We start from the raw sequence: 16,044 nt of genomic DNA, 5'->3' as shown, positions 1-16,044 counted from the left end.
ACTTTAGACAGTCAAAGTGCCCCCTGAATTTTTTTGTTGTAAGCGCAGCCGTGGACAAGAAATGTGCGCGCGCTCGTTCGCCCTCTCTGCCCACATGAGGACATTAAAATCTCCCAAATAAACTGAGCCTTTTCTTGCAGAAATGAGCCCGAACAAGTACTCTTGCCCTCCAGAAACCAGTGTAAAAACGCGAGAATATCAAGACGCAGCCGAACTTTCAGAATTATTCGTTGGAGAGCACTAAATTTTGTGTGCGCACCCCAGGCATGTTCCTTACAAAAATTTAAAATTTTGAAACCTTTCCTCCCAGAGGGTCGTCACTGGGGATTGAAGGCTATAATATCATTCCGCGGATATGATACCCGCCAGGGAAGCGGATCTTCCTGAAGCATCCATTCCTTCGCTTTCACCTCCCAATACTTCGCAGACAAAATTATGAGTTAATCTAGAACGCAGAAGCGGCCTTGGGCAAAAGCCTCATTAGAGGTGGCGAAATTTAATTCCGGCTTTACCTCAGACGACACTAGCTGATGATGTAGCATAATACGTTCGAAAATAATTCCACTGGGCGCACGATGTTAACTACGTGTGCATTAAATTTTTACACTGTGCCCATGTCACAGGGTACTACAACAAGTGGTGGCAGCAAGGAAACCCTGACTCGGCACGTGATTACTGTCAAGGTAAAATGCATCAGCTTTGGAGCACACCACGGCACTCTTCAGCGAACCCTCGCTTTACTTCCCGTCACCCACCAACCAGATTCTGCTGGTCCACTGTGCGAGGAATATCACAGTCAGGACTGGGTTGTTCGATCACGAGGAGCGCTCTCGAAGAAAAGAATTCCTAACAGCAAAGCTTGCCCTTCGACACAAGCACACCGCTTCAGGATACTCAAAACCTCCTACCGAAATACATTCCAGTTCCAGCCATGCCCGCTATATAATTTTCGCAAATATCTGCTGGAAGAAAATAAGAACGCGCAAAGGGCTCAGATTTTTCCGCATTTATTTGCTGCCACACTGTTGAGCCAGAAATGTGGCGCCCTCTACGAACCACCGGCCAGCGCTGTGAAGGCGTTCCGAAAGCGCCACAGTACCGCCACCACCCGTGTCCTTCAGCCCCTACGTTGGCCCTGCGCAGCCGCTTGGTGAGCCTGCATGTGCGGCGAACTCGGCTGCTGACCAACAACTGGCACCCCAGGCTGCATGGAGTACGCTTGACCGGGCTGGCCAGGCACGCCACCGTAGAAGTACACAACGTTGGGCGGGCCACCGGGGAACTGCGGTTCGGCGCCAGGTTGTGGCGCAAACGCATACACCTGTGGTCCGCCGGGAACCGGTTGCTGAGCGCCCGGAACTGGCTGCGGTCCTACGAAGTAGTACGGCTGTCCCGGAGCACCGGATGGATCTCCCGCTTGTAAGGCGTAGGCCGGGCCGTCGACGGCTCCGTTCCCCTGCTGTTCTTTGTCCCAGTTGAGGTAGAACTGGTATATCCCGTACAGGATGGCACCCTGTGATGAAACAAGCGTGCACCAAGCGGACGACAAACGTCTAATTTTCTTGGTGTTTAACTTATTCCATCTCAGTACAATTTTCATAGGTCGTTTACAATGCCTTCAGGTTTACCCAAAATCGTGCAACACCAGTGGCGAAGTGCTATCTTGCAGGTATTTTACTAAGCCTACGAGCACGAAGTCAGCGTACTGTCTGTCTCGAAATGTACTCGAGCGGATCGGTCTCAGAAAGGCATCCCAGTGCGTTTGCAATGGTTTGATGGAGCCCACACGCACCGCTCAGTCCGCACAAGTCGCGCCAAACTGCTTTTTTCTTGTCTTCTACGGTATGGAGATGTCGGAAAGGTGGGCAGCCAAAATTCGATAGTAGTAGTCACTCAAGAACTTCAACAGCCTGAAATACAGGCGCGGGGAGAACCTTGCAGTGGTTCACTAAGGCCAGGCGGTATCTCTGCTTACGAGATAGGTTCAGTTTTCTGCTTGACAGAACGGCACTTAAATAGGCGATTAAACTTTCATGGACAGTTTTTTGTTTCTAGATCGTGCATCTCGACGATTCTGTGTACTAAGCCCAGAGCTCAAGCAATCTACGGAAACCTTTATTGTCAGCTCGATCCCAGAAACACGCGAGCACTGCGCAGAACCCGCTATGGTCGTCATGGTCAAAGCTCAGGCGACATAAGCTAAACATCGTATCCAGGAACTACTATGTTTTCGGGACCCTATTCCGACTCCAGAGTCGTACGTGTTCAGTTTATCTTTTCTCCCATCCCCATTTATGCAGTTCTCTCAGGTGTCTGTTGTTCGCTGACAAGACAAAGTAGGACGAGCCTCATCTGCTGAACAACACAATGTGAACAGCGGAAAGGGAAAATAAGAGTGCTTGCCAGCGTTTCGACAAGTCCCCTTGTCGAAACGCCCCCTTGTCCAATTCTGTGTTGTCCAGCAACACATATGCCTGCACTCTAAATACCATGAGCTCATCTGCTGTAAAGGCAGACGAGTAGAGGCTGCCAGTTTCTCATTGTCAACAACACACTGCGCAAGGTGTGCGGAACACTCCTGCTGGAGATCAAATACAAAAATTTGGTCGCCTATGTAATGAGGCGTGTCTTGTGATCAAAACGGAGATTTCGCTGTCAGGTTTGTCATATTTATTTACCAACAGCCACTCCTGAAAGTTTTCGCGTAGCTGCTTGAGTGCTGGGTGCGGTAGTTCCCAACAAGCGGCTAAACATTTGTTGGAATTGGTTGTACAGCTGCCAATAATGAATCATAATCAATTTGCCTCCGCTATATTTTTACCGAAGCAGAATTGTGGAGTGTAGCTCATGACGAAGCAGTCGGTTCATCTACCCACAAGCAGGAGATTAGATGGCTGACGTTTAGTATCCCTTAGAAACTAGGCATAGGTAAAACTCAGATGTATTGGCTAAGAAGCAAAAAGGCAAGTGTAATTAGCAGTATAGATAAGACAGTTCAAGTAGCCGAAGAGTTCTACACAAATCTATGCAGTAGCCAATGTAATCAGAACGTTAATTAGAGAAGCAGTACAGCACGGCAACGGGACATCCCGCCAGTAACGAAAGAATACTAGGAGTAGTATAAAACTTTATTCCGCAAAATGGGATGGGATTTATGGGTTGGGGAGAGCAGCTGGTGAAGATCAGGTAAGAGCAGATCTCTTGAAGGATGGAGGGAAGACTGGCTAGAAAAACTAGCCACTCTGTATACGCAATGCCTTATAACCTCGAGCGTACCATAAGCTAGCAAGAACGCTAATCTTATCTTAATTTATAAGAAAGGAGATGTCAAGGACTTGAAAGATTACAGTCCAATTACAGAAAATTTACAGACCAATTACAGACCGCTGCCTACCAGGTATTTACTAAGGTGATCGCTAATAGGGTCAGGACCACCTTAGACTTAAGTCAACCAAATAATCAGGCAGGCTTTCCTAAAGGATGCTCAACAGCAAACCATATTCACTCTATCAACCAGGTGATAGAGAAATTCGCAGGATATAACCAACCCCTATATATAGCTTTCGTTGATTAAGAGAAAGCATTTGACTCAGTGGAAACATCAGCAGTCACGCGGCATTGAGGAATCAGGGTGTAGAAGAGTGTTATGTGAAAATATTGGAAAATATTTGTAACGATTGCACAGATGCCATAGTTCTCCATAAAGTCAGCAATAAAATTCCAATAAGGGAAGGTGTCAGGCAGGGAGACACGATCTCGCCTATGCTATTCACTGCCTGTTTACAGGAGGTATTCCGGGGCCTGAAATGGGAACAGTTGGGGATAAGAGTTAATGGAGAATACCTAAGTAATTTGTGATTCGCTGATGACATTGCCTTGCTTAGTCACTCAGGACATGAATTGCAAAGCATGATCAATGAATTAGACAGGCCGAACAGAACGATGGGGCTAAAAATTAACATGCAGGAAACCAAAGTAGTGTTCAACAGCCTAGCAAGGGAATACCAGCTGGAAATTGGTAGCCAGGTGCTGGAAGTAGTAAGAGAATATGTCTATTTAGGGCAGGTAGTGACAGCTGATCCGGATCATGAGAGGGAAATAACTAGAATAATAAGAATGGGGTGGAGCGGATATGGCAGGTTCTCTCAGATCATTAATGGCATAAGAGGATTCTGGTGTGGGCTAGTTGATTCATGTTTAATAAACAGATTCACGACAACGCTACTGAACGAGGACAGAAGGAACACGAAAAACACAGGACAGCGCCCGTCCTGTGTTTTTCGTGTTCCTTCTGTCCTCGTTCCGTAGCGCTGTTGTGAATCTGTCCTGTGTTTTTCGTGTTCCTTCTGTCCTCGTTCCGTAGCGCTGTTGTGAATCTGTTCATTAATGGCAGTTTAACAATGTTCCTTAAGAAAACATTGGCGGGGGCTTAGCTTTGGTTAAGCCTGCTAGGTTGCGAAAGCAGGGACGGCTTGCACGAAGCATATAAGGCAGTCTTATTCCCAGTGTAGTCTTATTCGCAGCCTTAAACCGCTCTCGGTTTTGAGAAAAGAAAATGCGCATAGCTGGTTCACTTTGTCGATGGACGCCTTAAGCACGCCATGAACGCAGACTAAAACACCGAGTGCACTTGAGGTTTCCACTCACAAAGTGAATCGTGCCTTTGCTTTTCTCAAAATCGAGAGAGGTTTTAGACTGCGAATGAGATTATACGGGGAATAAGACTGTCTTATTTGCTTCGTGCAAGCCGGCCCAGGTGTTTTATGCTGCATATGCAGCGCCTCTAGTCGGAAGAGCGCGGCGCGCCGTGGCAAGCGGCTGCCGTTACCCGACGAGCCGAGTTGGTAGCCCGTCTCTTGCTCCTGGTATGACGTCACGATGGACGGACGGACGGACGGACGGACGGAGGGAGGGAGGGAGGGAGGGAGGGATGGAAGGATGGATGGATGGATGGATGGATGGATGGATGGATGGATGGATGGATGGATGGATGGATGGGTAAGTGGGTGGGTGGGTGGGTGGGTGGGTGGGTGGGTGGGTGGGTGGGTGGATGGATGGATGGATGGATGGATGGATGGATGGATAGGAGCGCCCCCTTTGAAACGGGGTGGTGCGAATTGCCACCATGCTCAGCTTTTCTTTCTTTACTATTTTTTGTTTACTGTGTTGGCAATTCTCATTAAGATTCGCCATCATCTTTAACTACGGTTTCCTACAATTCTAACCTTACGCCACATCTCTGCTTTTCAGCCACCAATCCTCTAATCGCTTTTTGCTAACTTCCTCTGCAGATCTATTTACATGACCATTGTTATCTTTAAACCCTAGGGCCTGAGGAAGAGTGGCTGTGCCTGCATCGACATCCGGATGGATACGATCACATTTGATTATGATGTGTTCAATTGTTTCCACAGATATACCACACACTGCACATGTGTCATCTTCTTCGTTAAATATCTTTTTGTAGCTGCGCGTTCTAAGACACCCTGACCTAGCTTCAAAAAGTGGGGCACTGCCTCTTGAGTTATCATAGAAAAATTCTTTCCTGATCTGCCTTTTCCAGTATCGATATAGCTCTACACTATATAGCTCTATAGATATAGCTCTATAGCTCTACACTAGGTCTACACGCCATAATGTCACTAGCGCCTCTAGCGGGAGGAGCTGCGCAGTGCGCCGTGGCAGCTCCGCTGCGCCCATGCTAACCGCGCGAGCTGGGGCCCTCTCTCTCGGTCTGGTGTGACGTCACGACAGAGGTGACGTAGGGGTGACGTCACGCCAGACCGGAATGGTGGAAGCGCCACGACCACGCTAATGGCTCGAAAGTGAGAGCAGTATTGCTTTCGCAATAAAAAGTATATAACCGCTGTGTCTTACCGGTACTCAACTATGAGGCAGAAACTTGTATGCTATGAGAAAGGGTTCACCATAAATTATTGTCAACGCAGCGAGCTATAGAAACAAAAATGATAGCGGTAACGTTGAGAGACCGGAAAAGGTCAGAGTGGATGAAGGAAGAAACTCGTTTTAATGACATCCTAGCCGAAACCAAGAGGAAGAAATAGGCTTGGGCAGGGCATGTAATGCGAAGGCAAGATAACCGCTGGTCCTTAAGGGTAACGGAGTGGATTCCAGGGGAAGGCAAACGTATCAGGGGGCGGCAGAATGTTCGCTGGGCGGATGAGATTAAGAACTTTGAGGGGATACGGTGGCCACAACTGCCAATGGACAGGGTTAATTGGAGAGACATGGAAGAGGCTTTTGCCCTGCAGTGGGCGTAGTCAGGCTGATGATGATGAGATGGCCACCAAGTGTCACTTTTATTATGGCAGCTATAAGTTTACTTCGACCTCGTGTGATGTCAGCTGCTCTGTCGGGGGATGAGGGAGAGAATAGTGTTAGGTGGTTTCCAAATTCTTTCGATAGCAATCGCGCCTTCAGGCCTTGCTGCTTTTAGTTTTGCATCATCTGAAGAGTTTGGGGCACGTTTGTTGACTTCTATCTTAAATAAAACTACGATGCTTTGAAGCGCTTCAACGCATCACGTAAGCCGCTACTGGCGAAAATTATCGCCTTGGCTTATCCACACAGACGTGAAGTATCGCCCTGACTCGTCTATTAGAGTGGTTTCAGCTGGAAATGTAATATTCATTGCTCAAAGCACAGCAGGCTATCCGGACACCAATTTTATGCATGTTCATGATTTCGTACTTCATAGCAGCGACGCTGACGCGACAATGCACACCATTTGATCTTTGAATTTTCGCAGGCACAGGAACAACATTTCTCATACCGGCTTCTTGACCCATCCTGGTTTTCATTACAGCAGCTGCGGACCAACAATGCAGTTGCTAATATTGGAAGCAGATTTAAATGGCGATTTGTTGGTAAATACGTTGAGAATATGCAATAGAAGTGGTACGCGTTAAAACTAATCACCGAAGTAAATGCCAGACTTCACCAACAGTTACCATGCCTGCGAAAGCCTGGTTACCCAGACATTCACATCTCTCTCACAAATCAGCAGCTCAAATTTAGCTTATTAAGGCGGCAGCTTGGGCTAGTTGAAAGCGTTTGAAATCATTATTGCTAGCGCTTAGTGAACACACGAGTGTGTTCAATAAGCGCTACCAATAATGATTTCAAATTTATCTGTCCACAGTAATCGCAATCATAGCAGGCTGCCCCAGAGAAACGTTGAAAACTACATGTTATTCTGAACATGCACATCTCCGATGTCTCCAAAGGAATGCCCCTTGCGACAGCGTACAACTTATATTGTCGACTAGAGTGCCCTGAGCATTATTATCAAGACGACAGAAAATGCAAGGGGTGTGGTAGACCGTGCAGTAAACTGTTGTAGTCTGCTTCTATGCCTCTAACAAAGTTATCGCATCAGCGGCAGACGAAACGCTGAAGACATTTAGCCCTGCTTGAAGAAAGCACTAGTGGGCGTGACTCTAATGCGCAAGCGCTGCTGTTTCTCGGCAGACTATCATATATCCCATGGTTACGTTCCATTCTTTTCGATTAAGATTTCTTTTAGGCAAGAAAAAAGCGGCTAACGCCTGAAATATTCGATGAAAGTCACGTCCGATATGCGTAATGAAAAATTCAGGGGGGCACCTTGTTGACCTAAAGTGCGGTGAGGCGGAAGCCTTAAGCGCAGTGTTGCTGCTTGTGTCAATGATGTGTGGTTAAGTTGTTAAGTTTCGCATCTAAGAGTGGAACGCGACAGCGTCTTGCAACGCTTCCAGGGAGTCCACAGAACGCCATCGCCCGTTCGGCTCTACGCCTTGCTCGTCGCTAAATTGGTTTTTGAGGAAAGGAAATGTATCTGTCTCGCATATCTCGGTGGAAACCTGAACCTCGCCTTAACGGAAAGGGAGGATGATGGGAGTGAACGAAGACGCCGTGTTCACTAGAGACGCTTTTGTTCATTCCAAACAATCGAGCTCGCATGGCGGAGTGGTTAGCGTACTCGTCTCGCACTCCGGAGACCCTAGACCGATTCCCCAAATCGCCAAATTTCCTACTCGGTTTTATTTATTAATCTGGACTGACTTGAAATGTTAATCGGGATAATTGGTTAATTAACTGAAATCAGTCCCACTTACTTGGAGCATCACTGTACCATCTCTTTAATTGGTTGTATGGTTACTAGCCAAAGTACAACTGGTCTCGTTTGAAATTCCCGCACTGTGACGTCACGACCATTTCGACCAATTGAAAAGCGTGACATTTCTGTCGACAACTCCTGCTTAAAAATTCAAGGGGCACTTTGACTGTCTAAAGTGCGTAGAGGCGAAAGCGTTTTCCGCACCACTTTGACTGCTTTTGTAGCACTGGTGCCGTCACATGTAATTTAGTGCTAATTACTAAGTGACAACAAATCACTAATTAATGGTTAATTACTGGTTTGTGCCTGAATACTAATTAACTGCTAATTAATGACGCTTAAGTTTCGCCTTTAGGAAGGAACGCGACAGCGTGCTGTAGCGCTGCCAGGGAGTCCACGGAACGGAACGCCACCACCCGTTCAGCGCGATGCCTTGCCCTTTGAACGCTTTTTGAGGAAAGGAAAGGGTGCAGTAATTCTCTGTCATCTCGGTGGACACCTGAACCGCACCGCAGAGGAAGGGAGGAAGTGGGAGTGGAAGAAGAAAGTCAAAGATGGCCCGTAATGAAGAAAATGAAAATTGTATTTGAGGAAACGAAATTGCGCAGTAACTGTCTCACATATCTCGGTGCACACCTGTCAAAATTCAGGGGGGCACTTTATTGACCCAAAGTGTGGTCACTGATGTGTGGTTAAGATGTTAAGCTTCGCCTCTAAGATTGGAACGCGGCAGCGTCTTGCAACGTTTCCAGGAGTCCATAGAACGCCATCGCCCATACGGTTCTATGCCTCGCTCGTCGGAAAATTGGTTTCTGAGGAAAGGAAATGTATGTGTCTCTCATATCTCGGTGGACACCTAAACCTCGCCGGTTTAGATGTCCAGCGCCACATGGCGGCAATTACAGACAGGCTGTTTTATTTCCCCCCACCGTCTCTCATGCTTTCACCCCACCTTTCCTCCTGATTGTACCACCTGTGGCGTGCCCAGATCTACACTTTTCCACTACCTTTGGGAATGTCCTTCCCCAAAGGCAGTACTCCCCATCCCCAATCCCACTCATTCTTCCTGGGAGGCTGCTTTACGGACCGCTCAGCCCGCCGGCCAGAAATGGCTAGTGGATCGGGCTTTACGTGAAGCGCAAGCCCGTGGACTCCTGGACCAGTAGGGGACCACCCTGGAAGATTTTTTTTTTTTGGTGTAATAAAGTTGTTTCCATCCATCCATCCACCTGGCCGGAAGAGAAGGAAGGAGGATGGGAGTGAGCGAAGACACCGTATTCACTAGACGCACCTTTGTTCTTCCCAAATCATCGAGCTGGCATGGCGGAGTGGATAGCATGCTCGTCTCACACTCCGAAGACCGGGGTTCGATTCCCGTGCTCGACCAATTTCTTACTCGGTTTTATTTATTTATATGGCCTGACGTGAAAAGTTAACTAGGCTAATTTAGCAATTAAGCAATTAACTAAGCTCAGTCCCACTTATTTGGAGCATCACCATACGATCCCATCAATTGGTTGCCTGGTTACTAGCCAAGTACAATTGGCCCTGTTTGAGATTCGCGCACTGTGACGTCACGACCATTTCGATCAATTAAAAAGCGTGACATTTCTGTCGACAACAGCTGCTTGCAACGATGAGGCATTAAAGACATCCGCCTTAATATATTAGACCAACTTGGACTCCTCTATATTTATAAAGCACGTTCCTTTCTGTTTCTTCCTCTCACCAGGGATGAGCATGTGCAGTGTCTTCTTATGCATACTGCTGTTCCTTTCTGACATAAGGTTTCCAAACTAGTTTTCATGGAATAAAAAAAAGCATTCGCTTAAAATCACGGCTTTTTATGTTTCACCTTCGTTCATCGCCTTCTGCCGCAATATGCCCAGAGCTAGACATACGGCACTAAAAGCAAAATTAGGTAAGTAACATGTGTTTTCGGGTACTTGTAGGTGAATATGAAGGTATAAATTTTATTTCAGTGGATACACTTCTACAGATGAAGCCTACAAACGCGGTTATAAGTACAGCTGACGTGAAGCGTCCTGTGTATTAAGGCGAAAGCCTTTAATGCCTCATCGTTGTCCAGCAGAGGTGTCACGCTTTTGACGGGTGTCCACCGAGATCTGTGAAATAGTTACTGCGTAATTACCTTCCCTCAAATATAATTTTCATTTTATTCATTACGGCCCCTCTTTCTTCTTTCACTCCGACTTCCTCCCTTCCTGTAGGGCGCGGTTCAGGTGTCCACCGAGATGACAGAGAAATACTGCGCCATTTCCTTTCCTCAAAAAGCGTTGCGTTCAAAGGAAAAGGCATCACGCCGAACAAGTGGTGGCGTTCCGTGGACTCCCTGGCAACGCTGACGCTGTCGCGTTCCACTCTCAGAGGCGAAGCTTAAGCGTCATTAACTAGCTGTCGATTAGTATTTAGTCATTAATCAGTAATTAGCCATTATTTAGAAATTTGTCATTACTTAGTAATTAGTCATTATGTGTAACGTCCTCCAGTGGTGACGTCCCCAGTGCCACAGAGGCAGTGAAAGTAGTGCGAGAACACTTTCGCCTCTACGCACTTTAGACAGTCAAAGTGCCCCCTGAATTTTTCTTTATGGAAGATGTATAATAGTCTATAAAGCACGGGGTGATGCCGTTTCATTCTTGCACGAAGGGCAAGAGCAGCAGTGCTGTTAGTATGAGCTTACGCAGCTTATAATTTATTTATGAGGTAACAACACCACAGCTATGCCCGGCGAAATTCGGCGCTATGTCACTTCCGCGCCGTGAAATTTCATCAATTAAGAAGACAGGGTGCAGCCTTACCTTCACAGTAAACAAGATCGAGTAGAACCCAATTAATGTCGTGCGAAGGTGTGCCTGCAAATATAACAGCGTGGAGGTATCCTCAGTCAAGATTTATCGTTCGGTAATATGTATACAGATATAGCTGCGATCACCTTAGCGCACCCGAAACGTGCGCCACAAGAAATGCGCCATAGTGGCGTAGTAGATACGACATAGGGAGGCTGGGCCGCGCCGCGGTGGCTCAGTGGTTACGGCGCTCGGCTGCTGACCTGAAAGACGCGGGTTCGATCCCGGCTGCAGCGGCTGAATTTCGATGCAGGCGAAAATCCTTGAGGTCCGTGCATGTGCGATGTCAGTACACGTTAAAGAACCCAGGTGGTCGAAATTTCCGGAGCCATTCACTACGGCGTCCATCACAGCCTGAGTCGCTTTGGGACGTTAAACACCCCTAAACCATAAAATCATAAAAGGCAGGGAGGCTGGGCTTGGCGAAGGGGAACCAAATCCTGCTGTGCCTGCCGCTTTTCGATATAGGCCCAACCCAAAGGCGCATGCGTGCGATGGAGTGTCAGTGAGCGTTTAAAACCCCAGGTAGCTCAAACTAATCAAGAAACCACTGCTGCGCCCTCTCTCACATCCCATGCGGTGGTTAATTAAGTTTTTTTACTTCTACAGATTAGTACACACTGCGGAATAAAAACCGTGCAGCAGTGAGAGCGCAGGACGCTCCAAAGCATTCAAAAATGGCGCCACAAAACAGCGCCTCCGCATTCCACTGTAATGCTTTGCCTTTCACTGCGTAAGGATTCGCTGGGCTAGTTCTTTCGTTTCTGGATTAAAGAGTTAACTGCGCAAAATGGTTAGGACACCAGGGAGACACATTCACGGCACTTAGAAGCGCTTCTAAGTGTCATGTATGTGTCTCCCTGGTTAATTCACTGCGTCCTCCTCTTATCTTGACCCCTCCTTTATGCGTACGAAGTCTTGGCCTCGTCATCTAGGAAAACTACTTTGGAAAAGCCCTGTACCTCACCTTTTTTGAAGCTTGAAGTGCGGGCTCAATCATGCCAGCCAGCCACCCAGCCGACCAGTCATAGAGTCGGGATAGACTCTAGATTCTCCGTTGCTACAGAAACGCCAGATAAGGCGCCCAGCAGAAAGAAGCAGCTGCGATGGCTGAGCGCCTCTCGGCCGAGCTTGCTTCTGACACCGATGCCACGAATAGGACCCAGAGAATCCCTCTGCTTCGCGCAAAAAATGGTTTATGGTTTGTGGGTGTTTAACGTCCCAAAATGACTCAGGCTGTGAGGGACGCCGTAGTGGAGGGCTCCGGAAATTTCGACCACCAGGAGTTCTTTAACGTGCACTGACATCGCATGGTACATGGGCCTCTAGCGTTTCGCCTCCATCGAAATTCGACCGGCTCACCCGGGTTGCAACCCGTGTCTTTCGGGGCAGCAGCCGAGCGCCATAACCTCTGGGCCACCGAGGTGGTGGAAAGAAAATAAAATAAATAAAAAAGAGCTCGGTGACTTCCGGCACGCTTGCTGTAACACAGCTCGGTTAGTAGGGGCCTCTGCCAATTTATAACTCCTCCATGTCCCCCGCTTAGTTTCAATTATGAAGAGACAATTATTCCCATCTTGACGACGAAATGGGGTAATCTGCCTTAAGCCTCGAAACCCTGTTCCCTCTACGTATGCCAAGTGGAGTTCTTTGTTACAGCATGCATACGTATTGCAAGAAAGTGTTGAGGACAGTAGAAAAGTACAGCAGGTGCATCCGCGGTCTGTTGTATCATCTGCGCACGTATTATCTTCGGCATGCATCAGGCATGTTCCCCTCTGTAGGGCCTGACCATTAGTGTGGGCTTTGCCCTGCCGAGGGAGCATCGCCTAAGTCCTTAATGAAAAAATAATCCGTGGTGTTTACTTACGCGGAACTCCTTTTCTTGGATATCTTTGAGGTCTTCCTTTTCCAGAGGCAGCTGAGGAAAAGGAGATAAAAAGCTGAAGGTTATTCTTACTAGAAACAAAGTGAAAGAGAAGAGCTCATATGCGGTAAATGGCCAAATAACCTTCAAAGAGTGCAAGGAATATTCCGGTTAAACTGAAGTAGAAATCATCGCTGTTAACACTATCACCCTAAATAAGTTTATTTGATGTGGCAGAACTCCTTCCATAACCCTCTATTTACCCTAAGCCTGTCCCAGGTTGGTCACATCATCCCCTCAAACAACCCGGGCCATGACTTTCTGCTGTCCGTGCTACGCTTGCCTTCTCTCGGAACCCATTCCGTTGCCCTAAGGGACCACTGGCTATCTTCCCTTCGCATTACTATCCCTGCCCATGCCAATTTCTAATTTAGTTCAACTAGGTAATGACTAAACTGGCGTTTGCTCCCCGAAACATTCTTTCTTTTTCTGTGTCTTAACGTAACAGTTAAGGTAGTCCTTTCCGTACTTCGTTGCCCTCTCCTCAGTTTGACCAGGAGCCTTGCTGTTAACCTCCATGTCTCCGCTCAATAGGACAGTACTAGCAAGATAACAGCGGTTCTATACATTGTTCTTGATGGATTCTGGTGAGCTGCCATTCATGATTTGAGACTGCCTGCCTGATACATTGCACCTCATTGCTATCCTCCTAGTTATTTCATTCCACCTATCCGTGTCGGGTTTTACTTCGTACCCAAAGTGGATGCACAACCTAACAACTTCCTAAGCATTCCTGCCCATAGTAAACCTTTGCGTCCTCCCGAGACTATTTGTTACTGGATCAGATTTCTTGAGATCTTAGACCCACTGTTTTTCTGTGCCTGTCTCGGTCCATTACCATCCTTACAATTCGACCCCTGAGTAACCCACAGAGGCAGTATCATCTGTGAATAGGAGTTTGCTAAGGCATTTTCTATTACCTTATTTCAACAACTCTTGCCAGTCCAGATCTCAGAAGAAAAATCGCGCCACGTACTAAATCGATAGCTTTCACGTCACTGTTGACGAATTATTGATAACAGCGACTCAGTGCCCGTGGCACCCTCCGGGCTTGTGATATTCGGGGAGTGACTTTTCATGTCTGCGGCAACTTTATTCTTACAGCAGACATCGAAATAAGGCCAGTTTGCGGAATAAAACAAAGTTCAGTGTCTCGCAGCCGGCCGAAACCAAGGAGCCCATATGAATGTTTTTTTTTTCTGCAGTTAATCAACGGTAAATTAATAGCGTCGCTATTTTACGCCTGAAAGGTGACTATAAGCCAGAAGAAAAAAGTGGACAAACTAATACTATATTGGGTAACGCGAAATTTGAGTGCAGGGGTTCACTTGCCACCTACCACCGCTGGCAGATGGCGCGTTACGCTGCTAGCCCCACTGCGGGATCTTCCCGTGGCAGCCACCTTCCAGTTTTCCATTACTCCGCTCTCGCCGTGGCAGGTGGCGTTTCACCTGCCATGGTTGTCGGGTGGCGGGTTACACCGACTACGCCGACGACTATGATGCGGAACGCAAGAACGGGCACCTAAGAGCTGTTGTCTAAAAACAACCACATTCAAGCAGGTACGACTCGAACCCATAACCTCCGAATTTCGCGTCCGGTGCACTACCAACTTAAGCTTCGGCGGCGGCGACCCAATCGCCTGCCTGCGGGTGAATTGGTATTTTCGTGTAACCTAACTTTGAGTGTGTTCAACGCCACCCTTGTCACTCACGGGGGCTTGTTCCTTGACCCATTCTGATGGATGTTTTCCTCTGTTCGGGCTTGTTATTCATATCCATTGTCCTCAGCAGAATTCTTTCGTTGTACCAGTTAGAGAAATTCTATTAAAAATACGACCACAATGATCATGATGTTCTGGATCGTTGTCTATGGTTGCGTCCCCTCTTTTTCTACTTTGAGATCAGTTTTCTGAGTAGCTCTCGGCTGTCCATGTGAAAAGCAGCAGAAGTGGTTTGAAAAGTAGCTAGTCGTCCTGTTCGCGCTGTTATATTTTTACAAGGTTTTCATATTTTAGTTTTCTGATCTTGCTTTCTTTTTTTACCTTACCTCTGATTTAATGCCTATTCAAGTTATTTTTATTTTGTCGGTCGGTCGGTCGGTCGGTCGGTCGGGTCGGGTCGGGTCGGGTCGAGTCGGGTCGGGTCGGGTCGGGTCGAGTCGGGTCGGGTCGTGTCGGTCGGTCGGTCGGTCGGTCGGTCGGTCGGTTTATGGGGTTTAACATCCCAAAACGACTAAGGTTATGAGAGACGCCGTATAGTGGAGGGTTCCGGATATTTCGACCACCTGGGGTTCTTTAACGTGCACTGACATCGCACAGTACACGGGCCTATAGAATTTTTTCCTCCAAATAAATTCAACCGCCGCGGCCGGGATCGAACCCGCGTCTTTCGGGCCAGCAGCCGAGCACCATAACCACTGAGCCACTGCGGACGACGTCTTCTTCGGGTATTGGGTGAATTTAATCAGGACCGACCGCAGTTTCGTGTCTTATTAGTTTAGTCGGGCGAGTTTCAAAGCTAGAGCGCTAAGGGCCCCAATAAGCTAAAACCCTGCGTCGGCGTACGTGGATTGAAAATCCTGCTGCGTCGAGCGGGTAGTTACGTGGAAAAGCGGATTCACTGATTCACTGAAATAAAAAGAGTGGTTAAAGGTGCACTGAAGAGGATTCTGAACTTGTCTTTTTGCCGCGGGACCTCGATCCACACGTTCCTAGCATTCTTAGAAACAGTGACTTATTGCCCTGTGTGGCCGATTTCCCCAATTAAATCGAACTAACGTCCGGCTCCCGCCTTTCTTTTTTTTTTTGAAGTCTCCCTCGTACGGTGGGCGGAGTCGACCAACGCGGAGAGCGCCTTTCACCCAGTCACGTGGAGGCTTTGCTTACGCTTTATCTTGTTTTTTAGGTTTCTATGAATAAATAGTTTCATTAGCAGCTAATATAGCCGCAAAATAAGCCCGAAGAAATAAAAATACGCACGAACTATTTGCTACTACGGACTACTACGTATTACTCCGCCGGTGGCAGAGCGGCAAGCCGCCACGGGACTGGTTGAAAGGCGCTCCACGCGTTGGTCGACTCCGCCCACCGTATGAGGGAGAATTAAAAATAAAGGTGGGAGCCGGAC

General features: G+C 47.7%; 1 protein-coding gene across 2 annotated transcripts in view; it reads right to left on the bottom strand.

Annotated features, from left to right (window-relative positions):
• Positions 1-647: 647 nt before the first annotated feature.
• LOC149359260 (uncharacterized) overlaps positions 648-16,044 on the bottom strand; it is a 28,340-nt gene continuing 12,943 nt past the window's right edge. The window contains exons 5-7 of one of the 2 annotated variants that reach the window (XM_089568998.1): positions 12,860-12,910; positions 10,942-10,995; positions 648-1,513 (exon numbers count right to left, since the gene is read on the bottom strand). In XM_089568998.1, coding sequence (XP_089425124.1) covers positions 1,118-1,513; positions 10,942-10,995; positions 12,860-12,910 — 501 coding nt within the window. In that variant the 3' untranslated portion in view covers positions 648-1,117. The remainder of the gene's footprint in view (positions 1,514-10,941; positions 10,996-12,859; positions 12,911-16,044) is intronic. The other variant, XM_089568999.1, reaches the window with a different exon arrangement.

This window comes from Amblyomma mixtum, chromosome 2, assembly GCF_055824585.1.
Source record: "Amblyomma mixtum isolate Tamu chromosome 2, ASM5582458v1, whole genome shotgun sequence".
Lineage (NCBI taxonomy): Eukaryota > Metazoa > Arthropoda > Arachnida > Ixodida > Ixodidae > Amblyomma > Amblyomma mixtum.
The sequence above is the reverse complement of the archived record's forward strand: the minus strand, read 5'-3'. Positions and strand labels throughout refer to the sequence as shown.